The sequence below is a fragment of the Lygodium microphyllum genome, chromosome 5 (genome assembly GCF_053477565.2).
Source record: "Lygodium microphyllum isolate KBCC chromosome 5, Lygodium_microphyllum_v1.1.10, whole genome shotgun sequence".
NCBI classification, from domain to species: Eukaryota; Viridiplantae; Streptophyta; class Polypodiopsida; order Schizaeales; family Lygodiaceae; genus Lygodium; species Lygodium microphyllum.
Genome location: NC_141139.1, coordinates 73791432 through 73805290, shown reverse-complemented (window position 1 = coordinate 73805290; position 13859 = coordinate 73791432). Strand labels below are relative to the sequence as shown.

Sequence of the window (13859 nt, the reverse complement as noted above, 5' to 3'; positions counted from 1 at the left end):
GAGTTAATTAAGGAAGCTGCTTTTATGTGTCAAACATAATGTGGTAGGTAATTAGATAACTAAAACAACCCCGAGGAAAGCGTGGTGGATGTGACCAATGGGTCTATCTTACGGAAGGGTGGACTCGGTTATCCGAGAGCTTTCCTTAAAGGGAAATGTCAACGAGGAATGTTAGGGAGGGATGGATGATGACCTTAGACAATGTTGGTTAGAATCCTGATTCATACTATTTTAGGGGACCAGAATGGGACTATGCCCTACGGGCAGAGAGGTCGAGCGATGCATCCCTCTCATTTCCCATTCTCTTTGAATCAAGTGCGGTATAAGTCTGCTTGGGTCCAGTTGTATCTACGCAAAGTGGAGTGGCTGTAGACTGACGCTAGAAGGCTGTTAGGAAGATTCGACTGCTAGGAATCTGGACTTCAGATCGCTCCTAGCAGGAACGGCTGGATAAGTTTCGTTACGGGGCAGACTCAAGAGACACTAGTTGGCAAACCCTGTGTCATTCCTTGGGAGTATCGGGCGGTGTCTTCTAGAGTGATCTCTCGATGGGCTGCTAAGACGTGTTCTACGATTTGAGGGGTGGGCACGTTACAACTTCTCATTATTAAGACCACCCAAAGTAGATGAAACCAAATCATCATCATGCATTGCACCAATTGCTGCTAAAGCATCTGCAATGCTCCTCACCTTCAAAACATACTCATTCATAGATATTTTTCCTTTCTTGGGTACTCAACTTTTGTTTGAGTTGAATCTTTCTCGTGCCTTTGTATTTAATGAAAATATGTTCTCAAAATTTGTGCAAGCTACATGTGAAGTTTCTGCATTCTTGATATGTCCCAGCATAGTATTATTAAGGATTTCAGATAGCTAATATATCATCTTTTTTTCTTTTGCATTTCATTCTTTCCACGCCTTTAATTAATCTGCAATCATAGGGATACTCAGCTCTAGCTCCTTTTCTTTACTTGAAATGAACTCATAAATGCACTTTCTAATGAGGAAGTTCATCACATGGAACTCCCATGAAGGGTATTTGTTCTTGTCCAACTTGTCAATGATGGAATTTTCACTATTCTCTACCATCATGACAAAAATGATATAAAACAGCAAGCAAGTCTTCTGCAACCTTTCACAACAAGTGTACAACAATATACCAAGCAACCTTTTTCATTGATTGCTCAATAGTACATGTAATATGAAATCTGTTTGGAAATAAAACTTATGTTTGCTTCTTGGCAAATACCTAAAAATTTACAGATTCAATATCTACAACCTATGCACCCACTTTCAATTGATATAGTCGAATTGCAGTATACCCTGAAATTATTGTTCAGAACCTTGAGGCTCTAAAAAAGGACTTGAAATAGCCTCGAATTCCCAAAAAAGTAAAAGAACTTATATGCAAACTATGCAGTGCTCTACTCGCACACCAAATCTCACTACAATTTGAGATTTTTACTCTACCATTCTTTCGATGCCTCCACAGGCACTATCCAAGAGAAAGAGTGGAAGAATGAAAGAGCTTATTACCCATTTCTTGTGTGCTCAAATCCTTGCTTCTTATTCTTCACTTTAGCCTTCAAAACTAGCCTCTCTCATTGGTGTCACTCTAATACCATGTTAAGAATCACATGGTAGGGGGACTTACTTGAGTTGTTGCGCCAAACACACACCATAAACACAAGAGAAAACTCACTCAAGAACACAAGAAGAGAGATGAAGGCCAAAATGTTATCTTGCTAGTTTTTTTTCCTTTTTACACACACAATACAATGTACACAAAGTATAGATAAGATACAACATAAAAAGTTAAATAGTGCATAACTGACTATACATGTGGACCCATCTAGCTAGGTGGTCCATCATCAGTGTCTACATGTGTTGTGCTTACCATCTCAACAAATATGTGGAAGATGGCACTATGTTTAGGAAGATGGTTGGAAGACTATTCTGCCCATGCCTAACTTGAGTTACTCAATGGGAGTCATTAGTCACTTCATGAAAAAACCATGTAAGTCACATTTGGATACAGTGAGGAGAGTCTTGAGATATGTGAAAAAGATTGCTATCTTCGACTTGTTCTATGAGAAAGGGATCAAGCCTACATTGTTTGGTTACCAAAATGCAAACTAGGCTGGAAGTATCATGGATAGATCCACTAGTGGTGGCTATGCATTCTCATTTGGTTCAGCCATGGTAAGTTGGAGCAGCAACAAAAAGGAATCTATAGTTGCTATATCTAGTACAAAAGCTAAGAATAGAGATATTGCATTGGCAACATGTGAGTAGACATGGTTGAGATTGTTACTATGTGATATGGGGATAGAGATATATTGTGTAGTTATCATGTATTGTGATAATATTAGCAACATTATGATGGCAAAGAACCCAGTCTACTATGCAAGGACGAAGCATATCGAAGTGCACTACCAATTCATCATAGAGAAGGTTATGGATGAAGAGATAGACTTGGTACAAAACCAATGATCAAGTCATGGATATCTTTACCGAAGCATTAGGTAAGGATAATTTTGAGTACTTTAGAAGTGCACTTGGGTTATTGTATTCGTAAGCTCATTCTGATTTTGAGGGGAAGTGTTGAGAAATATAGCATAGGATAAGTCATATACTATGTATGCATAAATAAAGTAGAGGCTGTGTGTGAAGAGTCCTAAAGGTCAAAAGGTATCTATCACTTTAGAGGATACTTTTGTGTGTATTAGTTTGACGATAAAGGGTAAAGAAGAATAAAGATGAAGATGAAGAAAAACTCTTGAGTCTCCATATCTTATGCTATTTCTCCTTTCATTGTGCATCCTTGTCTACTCTTTCTAGTGATATTAAGGTCTTCAACAATCAGATGGCCTAACCATAGGACCTTCTTGTAAGCCTCAATGATTGCAATGTACTCAACCTTGATAGTAGAAAAGGTAGAGCATTTTTCCCCCCTAAATATCTTTGAAATAGCATATCGGTCAAAGGTAAAGACATGGCCAAAGGTGGACTCCCTACTATCTGTATATCCTGCATAATCTATCAATGTAGCCCATGACTCCAATATCCTGGTTGCCATTAGCAAAGATGCAAGTCTTTAGTGCCCTTAAGTATCTCATAATACCCTTTAATCCCAATATTTCTTGCTAGGTGTCACCATATAATGAGCCACAACTCCTACTCTATAAATGATATGTCAGGTCTAGTGCTATCATGGCATACATCAAGCTATCCACTACATATGCATAGAAAATATTGGCCATGTCGGTCCTCTCATAACTAGGGACAATATTCTTGACTGACCTTCACATGGGAAGGTAAAGGGATATCAATGGCTTACCACCCTGCATATGAAACCGCTCAAGTACCCTATAGATGTACTCCTTTTGTGACAAGTAAAAGATTCCCTTAAAGTAGTTGCACGTAATGTGCATGCCAAGTATGTGCAAAGTATGCTCCATGTCCATCTCAAAGCTCCTCTTGAGCTAAGTCTTGAAAGCAACTAGCTTATCATGAGTGCTCCCAACAATCAACATATCATCAATATATAATACCAAAATGATAAGGCTACCATCATGACCCTTTATCGTATAAAGACATAGACCCATAGCACTACGGGTATAGGATTGTGAATACATGAAAGCATCAACCTTATGATATCGTTTCCTAGGTACTTGATTAAACCCATAAAGGCTTTTCCTCAATTTTCATACGGGTATTTCTTTCCCTTTTCCACAAAGCCCTTAGGCTATTGTATATATAAGTTATCATATAGATTTCCATGTAGAGAAGCCAACTTAACATCCATCTAGTACAAGTCCATATCTAGTTCTACAAGCAAGACCAAAACCAAGCAAAGGGTAGTCATCTTAACCACAGGAGAGAAGATCTCATCAATATAAACTTTATTTTCATGTTTAAGACTCTTTATAATCAATTGTGTCTTATATGTGGGCTTAGGGCAACGAGGGGTTCTCTTCAACTCATATATCCACTTGCATAGCAATGAATGTTTACCATTAGGAAAGAAAACCAAATCTGAAGTATGATTCTTCTGTAGTGAGTAAAACTTAGACTACATAGTCCTTTCCAAAGAGAAATTGTCACCTCTATGCATAGCCTCCTCATAAGTAAGTAAGGTGCTCATCAAAATCTATCACATTGACATAATGCACAATAGACTCATAGTGATCAAGAGAATGCAAAGACTCTAATAGAGAATGCTAAATGTGGAGCCGGTACATCTTGTGCTCTCTGTCCATCATCAACATGATCCTATACAATAAGCTAATCGTGGGCCATTAAAGCATCAATGGTAACTGCATGCTATCTAAATGGGCATGGTTTATGGTAACAAGATGTTCCTCCCCTAAAATATCATCATGCGCACCTCAATCACTTGCTTAGGTTGCTCGTGCATCTTTTTCTCATGAAACACAACATCATGTGTACAGATAACATTTTAGGCTTGTGGATCCCAAAGGTGATACCCCATCTCACCTACATCACCATATCCAAGAAACATGCATTTGACAGACTTTAGATCCAACTTGTTGCACTTGCCTTTGGGAATATGGAAAAAAGCCTCACATCCAAAGGCTCACAAGCCTTCATATGAGGGAGGTTTACCAAATCATACCTCCTCCAGAACCCTACCACCAAGAACAGTACATGGAAATCTATCAATCAAGTGAACTGTAGTAGTCACTATCTCAATCAAAAATATATGAGGTAAGTATGCATGACAAAGCATACCGTGGATCCTCTCCTAGATTGGTTCTATTCATGCACTCTACATCATCATTCTAGGGTGGATATAGGGGGCAATCAATTGATGTTGAATACCCTAATCAAGCATGTGAGACATATTCACCCCCATTATTTATCAAACCTTAGGCATTTTAGCTTATATCCAAACTTGTTCTTGACCAAGGCAACAAAGTACTAAAATGTGGCAAAAACTTTTGGCTTTTGCTTATAGAATAGGCCCAAACTTTATGCAAAAATTCATGAATAAATGTGAGTAAGTACTTAGCACCACCCAAGGACTAACAAGACACGAGCTACAAACATCCAAATTAAAAAAAGCCAGGGGCTCACCCATGCACATAGAACCAGACTTCTTATGAGTATTATGTGTTTACTTGCTATATAAACAATGACCATAAGATTCACAACAAGAATAATGAAAGGAAAAGAGGTATTGCAAATGGGTCAAATCTTTCAATTCTTTAAATGACATATGTCCAAGGTGACAATGCCACATAGATACGTAAGAAAGGTCAATAACAGCCAATACATGATCAATAAGCAAAGAATAAAGACCACAAATCTTGGCACCTCTACCAAAGATGAAGTTGCCACGAATCATTTTCATTCATAATTTAAAAAAAGAACATGATACCTGGCATCATCTAATTGTCATGTGATGAGATAAGGCTTTTGGTTAAAGTGAGTACATGATGTGCATCATGAAAAACAAAGAAAGTACCAATGGAAAACTGCAAATGTACATCAGTAATACCAACAATATCATAGACATGATCGCCCCCAAGCATATTGAGCCACAAATAGTACTTTATAGAACCAATTGTGATGCAGGGTCACATGAAAGAAAGCCCTTGAATTGAGTAACGAGTACTAAGAGAAAGAAGACTGACCATCAATCGATTGCATTGCACCAAGTGAAGAAGCAGCCAAAATATAATCATTTGAACTATACTCTAATGAATTTATCTCCTCAATCTTAAGAGCGGACTTTTTAATATGTTAAACATTAGATGTCTTAACATTATTCTACGCTTTCCCTTTGCCTTTCTCACACCTATCCTGATGCATTTTATGAAACTATGGTTGTATATGTTTTTGTTGCCCATAATAATGACAAATAAGAGATGACTTAGGACCATAGGATTTACTATGACCCTACCCCCATGAGGTGTAGACTTAGACCTATTCTATTGTGAATCTCTACCACGGTGGTCATACCTATCTCTAGTATCATTCAGGTCTCTACCATGGTGGTCATAAGTGCCTCTAGTATCATTCCTACCCCTAATAATAAGAGCAAAAGAGGCATGGGCTACATCGACATCTTTCTATTTACTTCCCCAATAAGCAAGGCTCCCTCTACATCTAAGCATTCAAAGCCATCCTTAGGTGCATTAGTGCTAATAGTAGTATGGAAGGTATCCCACCAAGCGAAAGAGTGACAATAAAAAAATATGAACTTTATGTTATCATCAAAGATTATCTTCTATAAAGTAAGATGGATGCAAATAGATTTAAACTCATTCAAATGAATAAACATGTGCATGCCTTCCTTCATACAAAGTCCAAAAGTTTATTTAGCTAGCACAACTATAAAGCAAGGTTTTTTTCATCATAAAAATCACACATTTTCTCCCATAATTGCCATGTGTCATCCCTCAATCTAAATGACATTGCAGTATGCATACTTAGACAAAGACAAAATGATAGTGGACTTGCATAGCTCATCAAGTTCAACTCGAGTGTTAGCATCCATATCTTAAGCATTTTCTGCCTTTACATTTCAATGATTTAACCTACTTCATTTGCACCAAAACCTACCATATCTTCCAATAGTTAAAAGTTATTGCCATCCAACTTGTCAGTACTAAAGATGGCACTATCCCTAGAGGCACTAGAAACACCTACCATTATAATTGTATAATAAAGAGAGAATGTGTGGTTGTATAATAGTACAACAGGGAAAAAAATTGTTGTCCACAAAGTGAATGCACTAAAATGCTTTTGATACAAGTGCCTACTCGTAATAAATTAGCTCAAAATGGAATTTCAACAATATTACCCATAAAAGTACAGTAAAAAATAAAAAAACTATAGAAAAATCCCCAAAATAGAGTGCTCCCACTACCAAGGAAGTTTATTAACCGTCAGATGAACCAAGTGAAATTTTTGGAAAAGCTAAAGCAGAAGACAAAGGCCAAGGCAAAGTGAAATGGAAAACGGAGGCGTAATATGAAAAATATAAAAACACGTGCAAAAAAGTCTTAAATAAAGGAAAAATGCACACAAGAAAAAGTGCAAGTCAATACTTTTGTAAAAGAGCACAAGTGCATCATGATTTAATTTAAAAAGCGTCGGGCTCTCACCCGTGCAATTTGTAAAGGTAAATGGACGGTAGGAAGAAAGCTAGGAGGATAGGAGGACAATGGAAAAAAGGACCTAGACCACAGCCAGCCACGTAAAACAGGGGATAAGGGAATGACCGCCCAAAAGGAATTTAGGGTTTTGTATATAAAGTTGAAAAGTGAATGAGAAGCTCATTCTTGTGTGTGGCCAAAAGTGGCTCTCCTCTTCTTATTCTTCTTGTTCTTGCTAGCTTGAGCTTGTGCTTGAGAGAGGGAGTGTGAGAGTATCTATCCCACTGATGCAAGGTTCTTTGTAGTTCTTGGTACATACAAAACATCACCGTGTTTGAGGAGTACCTTTGGCTAGGTTCATAGTTTCAAACCACTCAGCATGTGGAGTCATTGATTTGATCCAACTGAATCAACATACTACTCCATTAGTTTTATGCATAGTGCCTACGACGTGTAGCATAGCTAACAACTCCTCGGTAACATATGTAGTCGCAAACACTACATCATGTAGCTCATGGTAAGTTGTAGCTTACGAACCGTAGTGCTCATTTCAAATAACCTATAGCCATGGCATTCCACACATCCTTTCATAGACTAATCGTGTATGTGCCCCCAGGATATTATCCTCAATAGTCGACATATAATGGATTGCTTGATGGATCTTTTTCACTCCCTACTTTCGGTGCAATCCCATCACCCTAGGGTCTAATTTCTGTGCCATTAACCACATCCCATAAATCCTTACCGAAAATGTAATTCTTGATGTGAAACTTCTATGCGGGGTAGATGTGATAAGGAAGCTTCTTGAGAGCAACACTCTTCTATTGGTTTTGTGGGCAACTACTGAAATTAACTAAGTCTGCCATATATACATGGGCCGTACACATGCTACAAGAGGACAATATGGATTGTTTTGCTTATTCAATATGCACATGTAATCCACCTACCTAGAATGAGCTGGCAGATGCAGTCTGGTGTTGTGTGCACTATATATGTCAACATCACCATTACACCATTTTAACCTTGCATATAATAGATGGGCACATCATTTTAACCTTACTGTGTTTTCACATCAGAGCTGCCACCCTGCTTGCATACAGCTGCATTTGAACTGTGCCACCACCACGCATGCTGGTCATTACCACCTAGAACCATGTCTGCTGACAGTACATCCTCCAAATGTTAGAGTTGTTGCATTTTGCAGTCAACGCCACTTCTCCTCAGCCTCAACTTATCCACATGCTGGGACTGCTGTGTTTTGCAGTCTCCTACTATATCACTGCTGCCAAGATCGTCCAAATCAACATTCAGCATCATATCAAGTTCCATGGTTTGCTGTATTCGGGACCCATCGTCATATGACAATTCTCCAGCCCAGCCTCCCTCAACTCAGTCCCACAGGAGAATGACTGTTAGACAGCTCTCCATTCATTAAGCATCTGTTGTATCTCTATCTCACTTGTTCAGTGAGTTCATTCATTCATTCTCTCATTCTTCATTTGTGTTTTCTGAATCAGTTGTTAGTCATCTTTGTACACTGTGTTTTCTCTACAAACCCTAGTATATTCTCACACCAGGTAGTGATCCAAAAGAGCACGCTATTTTTCACTTTGCACAGTAATGACTGAGAAGTAATCATATTGACATATAGAAATCCTGTCTGGACAGGCCTAAGTACCAATATGATGCTGTGAATGATGTGTTGATATTCTGATTCTGATGGGTGAGCCAAGACTTCCAAGATAAAGCTGCCAAAATATCTCATGCTCTGTGCTCTGAATCATCTGCCAAAATGGGGATGAAGCTTTAAAATCTTATTTCCTCGAAACTAGGGAAGAAACTCCTATTAATTCCCTCGTGCAATCTTCAAGTTGACATGCTCATTGAGCTATTTCCACCAGGGTTTCAACACCTTACTTTTGTCTATAGCCCTTTTACTGGCTCAGCCCATTTGACAGCCGGCATAAGATCTGCATTCTGAGCACCATCCATGCTATTTCCAGTTACATAGGCAGTAGGAGGAGCATGGAAGTACCCTGAGACACAGAGTCTACTTGGGGCATGAAAAGTCAAGCATGACTTGTGAGGAACCTCCTTGACACATCTCTGGTCAAATTGGCACAAAGGGTAATGGTGGCTCCCAAAAGTAAAAACCCTCCATGAGAGTTGCTAAGCACCTGTTTCCAAAGGTTATCACAGTTGCCTTACAGTTAGCTTCGGGTGTGAACATGCCAATGACACCAATTGTAGGCATTGCTTGTGAGATTCTTTCTTGTTTTGATTTTGAAAGTGAACACATTTCTGGCATTGAGAATGAAGTTGTAGCCATTAATGAATTTTGTCACTTTGTGGACTGGGATGACCACACAACATTCTAGCTTTGACAAAAACAGATGACTGCACGCCAATTACAGTACAACTTTCTGCAGTCGTTTAATTGTCAGTTTTCTCTCCTCACCCCGGTGTATGTTGTCTAACCAATGAGCAGGTCCAAGTACAATGATAGAGCTGAGAGATGGTGCATGTGCCTGCTGCAAACTCACATGGCTCAAATGTCTCTGAAGTACAATCATCTTCTTCACAATGGTGAGGCTAGGCTAGTCAACTGTTTATCAGAATCATTACCACAGCTTTTATACTCTGTCTTTCGTATCAACCCACAGTTATAAAAGCTACTCCAGATTCCATTACCATGCTTAAATCCACTGAATGACAACCATCTTCTTCACAATGATGAGGCTAGGCTACTCAACTGTTTATGGGAATAATTACGAAAGGTTTTATACTGTGCCTTTCATGTCAACCTACGGTTATAAAGGCTACTCCAGATTCCATTAACATGCTTGAATCCCCCCATTGCTGGCATGATAGAAGTATGCAATTTCTGAACTCAGTGCAGCATTAGCCGGGCTCCACTTTTGTTACCTCTCTCATTCTCAAGTTTTCAACATCTTCTACACATTCATGCAGCCCAGCATTGGCATAGATGTTTGCCATTAAAACATACGAAGCGGATTCTTTGGGTTGTAATTGCACAGCATGGGCAAAAGCCTTTCTGCCCAGCTCAACATTACCATAAGTCCGACATGCCCCTAGCAAGCACAGCCAAATGGCGAGATCAGCCTGCATGGGCATTTCCTGCAAAAGGGTATCTATGCGTTTAAAATCCCCTGCACGTGCAAGAAGATCGAATACAATACCATAATGCTTTAGCTCCACCTGTAACCCATAATCCTTACTCATGGAGTCTAAATATTCAACACCTTTGTCAACAAGGCCAGCATGACTGCAAGCTAGGAGAACAGCAAGAAATGTAACGTCATTGGGCCTAACATCTGTCTGCTGCATTTTCTCAAACAATTGCAGGCCTGCCAGACCATTGCCCTGCTGAGCATAGCCAGTAATACATGTACTCCATGACACAACATCAGGCTCAAGCAATCTATCAAAAACTGCTCGAGCATCCGACATACATGAGGAGTTTGCATAAGCATCCATGAGTGTGGTTGCCAAGAGGGGGCTGCACTCAGTGCCCACAGAAACCATACTGAAATGAAGTTGGTGACAGATTTCTAGATTTGCTGTTTCACTGCAGGCCTGTAGACAACAGAGAATCGTAGTATCATCCACAAACACGCATTTGTGTTGCATTTCTTTGTACAAAGACAAAGCCTTCACTCCTTGACCATGCTCAACATAAGCCGAAAGCATTGCATTCCATGAGATAGAATCACGCTGCAAGAGTTCTATGAATACCTTCTCTGCTTCCTCAATCATTCCAGACACAGAGTAAATGTTTAAGAGGACAGTACTCAAATAGGCATAAAAAATAAGGCCTCGTTTTTTAGCATCAGCATGTAAAGCACGGCAAATCTCTAATGACATTAATTTAATGGGTTTTCCCTCAACAACAACACTTTCCTCCTTCTCTGCAAGGCTGTGACATGCTTGAAAAACAATCACAAACGTTTGCTGGACTGGAGCAAAACCCTCTTCTAGCATCCCTGTGAACATCTGTAAGGCTTTTTCTCCTTTACCCTGCTCCACATATGCTGATAGCATCACATTATACGATACGATATTACGTTGAAACAGTCCCCAAAACGCTCTTTCAGATTCCGCAATGGTCCCATATTTTCCATACATAGTAATAAGTGCACTGACCACAAAAACATCTGATGTATACCCCTCTCTCCGAGCGTCTGCATGCAGTGCCCGGCCGATTTCCAGATGCATAACACCTTTCTGTCTGTCTGCATGTGTAGCTTCTTCCTCTTTTACCTCTTTTGGACAGGAGAAAACCTGAAGAATGATTGCAAAAGTTCGATCATTCGGGCTTACACCTTCTTCTTGCATTTGTCTGAACAACCTTAAAGCCTTTTCACCTTGACCATGTTCTACATATGCTGACAACATTGCTGCCCATGAGACAACATTCCGCTGAAACAAACCATTGAAAACATTTTCTGATTCCGCTATGCTTCCACACTTGGAATATACAGTCACCATGCTGCTTCCAACATAGACATCTGAAGCAAACCCCATGTCACGTGCATCAGCATGTAATTTCCTGACCAATTCAAGGTCAGGTATACTGCCACAAGCTTTGAAAAGACTAACAAAGGTGAACCGGTCTGGCCGAACACCCTCTTCTTGCATTATCTTGAACATGGTCAGTGCATCAGAGCTGCGGCCGTTGTCAACATACGCCTTGATCATAACAGTCCAGGAAAACACTGTCCGTCGTGGCAAGGAAAGGAACACCTCCTGTGCATCGGTGAGCGCACTGCAGCCTACCAATGCAACAACCAACGAGTCACCAAGGGGGCCAGCCAGGAGCTCAGGCCGAGTGCCGCAGATGTGCGCCCGGACATGCCCAGTATAAGCTAGGGAATTCGTATTCCTGCAGGCCTTCAAGAGGGAGGCATAAGCTGCATCGGATGGGAGAGCGCCGTGCGCGTCCATTTGATGAAGGACGTCGAGGGCCCGGCCGAGCTGAGCGTCATTGCAGAGGGAGCGGATGTTCTGATTCAAGGCACTCTCTTCGAAGATGGAAGTGCGGGTCCTGCGATTCTCTTTTATTAACCTGTTGGTGCTGCTGCTACTGATCTTATTCTTCTTCTTCCTGTCCCAAGCGTACTGCTTCTTATCGTTAGGAGGAGGGGGTGCAGGCGGCGGGGGAGGAAGCTGAGGAGTGGCGTAAGCTGGCGAGCCCATCCTTGGCTGCTTCTCTTTTGCTTAATAATTTTTCAGACTCAGACTCGCGTGACTCGATTCCTCTACTATCTCTATTATTTTGTCTCCACTATCTAGGGTAAAGGGGATAGTGGTAGAACACTTAAGCTAATACATTATGCTTTCATCAAAGCTAATGCATGATGCTTTCATCAAATGATGCAAAATCTGTTGGCCTTGCTTTAGATTTGTTCGCACTTAAGCTAATGCATGATGCTTTCATCAAATGATGCAAAACATGTGAGTATTTCCCTCTCTCTCTCTCTCTCTCTCTCTCTCTCTCTCTCTCTCTCTCTCATGCGATGCATCGAATGTGAGTGTGGTGGCATTTAACATGGTCCATGCGAACCCTTCTAGTTCTTCCATACCATTGGCATCTTGCATTTTCTTCTTTGCCTCATCATTGAGAGCGTTTGCTTGACCCATTAAGCTCATTGCATCACATTGAGGTTGTATACATTGTTGTCACCATGGATTGAACAACATGATAAGGAGGTGGACCTAGAGGGCAAGGGCCTATGCAATTGAAATGCCAATGAACCCACACCATGCCAATGGCATGGCATGACCTACAGCTAGCTAACAACCTTATGATGATTGAGAGAAAGTCACAAGCTTTTGGGTTGTGCCTAGGTGAGAAAGGGAGGACTTGGTTTAGATGTCTCAAAGAAACTAAGACAACTACCTTCTCTACTCTCGAAAATGTTCGCCAAACAATTATATGAAGCTAGTTATACTAACAACTTGATAGTCACACTTATGAACATAGGACAGAAATAGAGCCAAATTGTTAAAGATCATGTGATCAAAGTCTCATCTCTTATAAGAGAATCCTTAAGTAGATGACCCGCAAAAAATGATATAGCTATAGTCTTTATTAGCATGATCAAAGATGGGGAGGTATACAAGGTTATATTTAGCAACTCAATCATGCATAAGTCCTACTTAAACAAAGTATTTGAGAAAGAAATTCAAGTAGATGATTTAGTTAAAGACACTACAATAAAAAGGCCTCTTAGACGCACTTTTAAACGCGATTTTTGAATTGAGAGAAAATGTGACAAGCGCGTCTACCAGCCCGTCTACCATTTCGCGTTTATAGTCGCATGTATGAGGAAATTTACACGCACTAATAGATGCGTTGCAAATTGCACATATACACGCATGAATACAAGCGCATAGGAAAACCAAAATTGTTGTTTATTTAATTTCTTTTGTGCATCTACTAGCGCGTCTACATGAAAAATTAGATGGGCATATAGACACGTTCATAAACGCACTTTTACAAGCTCTAGTAGACGCGAACGCAAAACCAAAAATCTCATTTTTTTAAAAGATATTTAATTTATTTTTTTAATTTAAATTATATAGCGTGTGTATGAGTGTGTGCACTCTGCATTTTAGATGCGAGTATAGACGCGCGTTTTCTGCAATTTAGACGTGCAAATAGACGCGAAGAACAAAACTGAAAAAAAAAACCAGAGAGCATGTGGTTGC

General features: G+C 40.0%; 1 protein-coding gene across 1 annotated transcript; it reads right to left on the bottom strand.

The window, feature by feature from the left end:
- Positions 1–7148: 7148 nt before the first annotated feature.
- LOC148035985 (putative pentatricopeptide repeat-containing protein At3g01580) lies at positions 7149–12410 on the bottom strand. Its single transcript, XM_087677981.1, has one exon. The coding sequence runs from the start codon at positions 12342–12344 to the stop codon at positions 10029–10031; it is 2316 nt and encodes a 771-aa protein (XP_087534107.1). The 5' UTR covers positions 12345–12410; the 3' UTR covers positions 7149–10028.
- Positions 12411–13859: the final 1449 nt, after the last annotated feature.

What these genes read in the sequence shown, in the direction of transcription:
- LOC148035985 (XM_087677981.1), bottom strand. Translation starts at nt 12,344, where the DNA reads ATGGGCTCGCCAGCTTACGCCACTCCTCAGCTTCCTCCCCCGCCGCCT.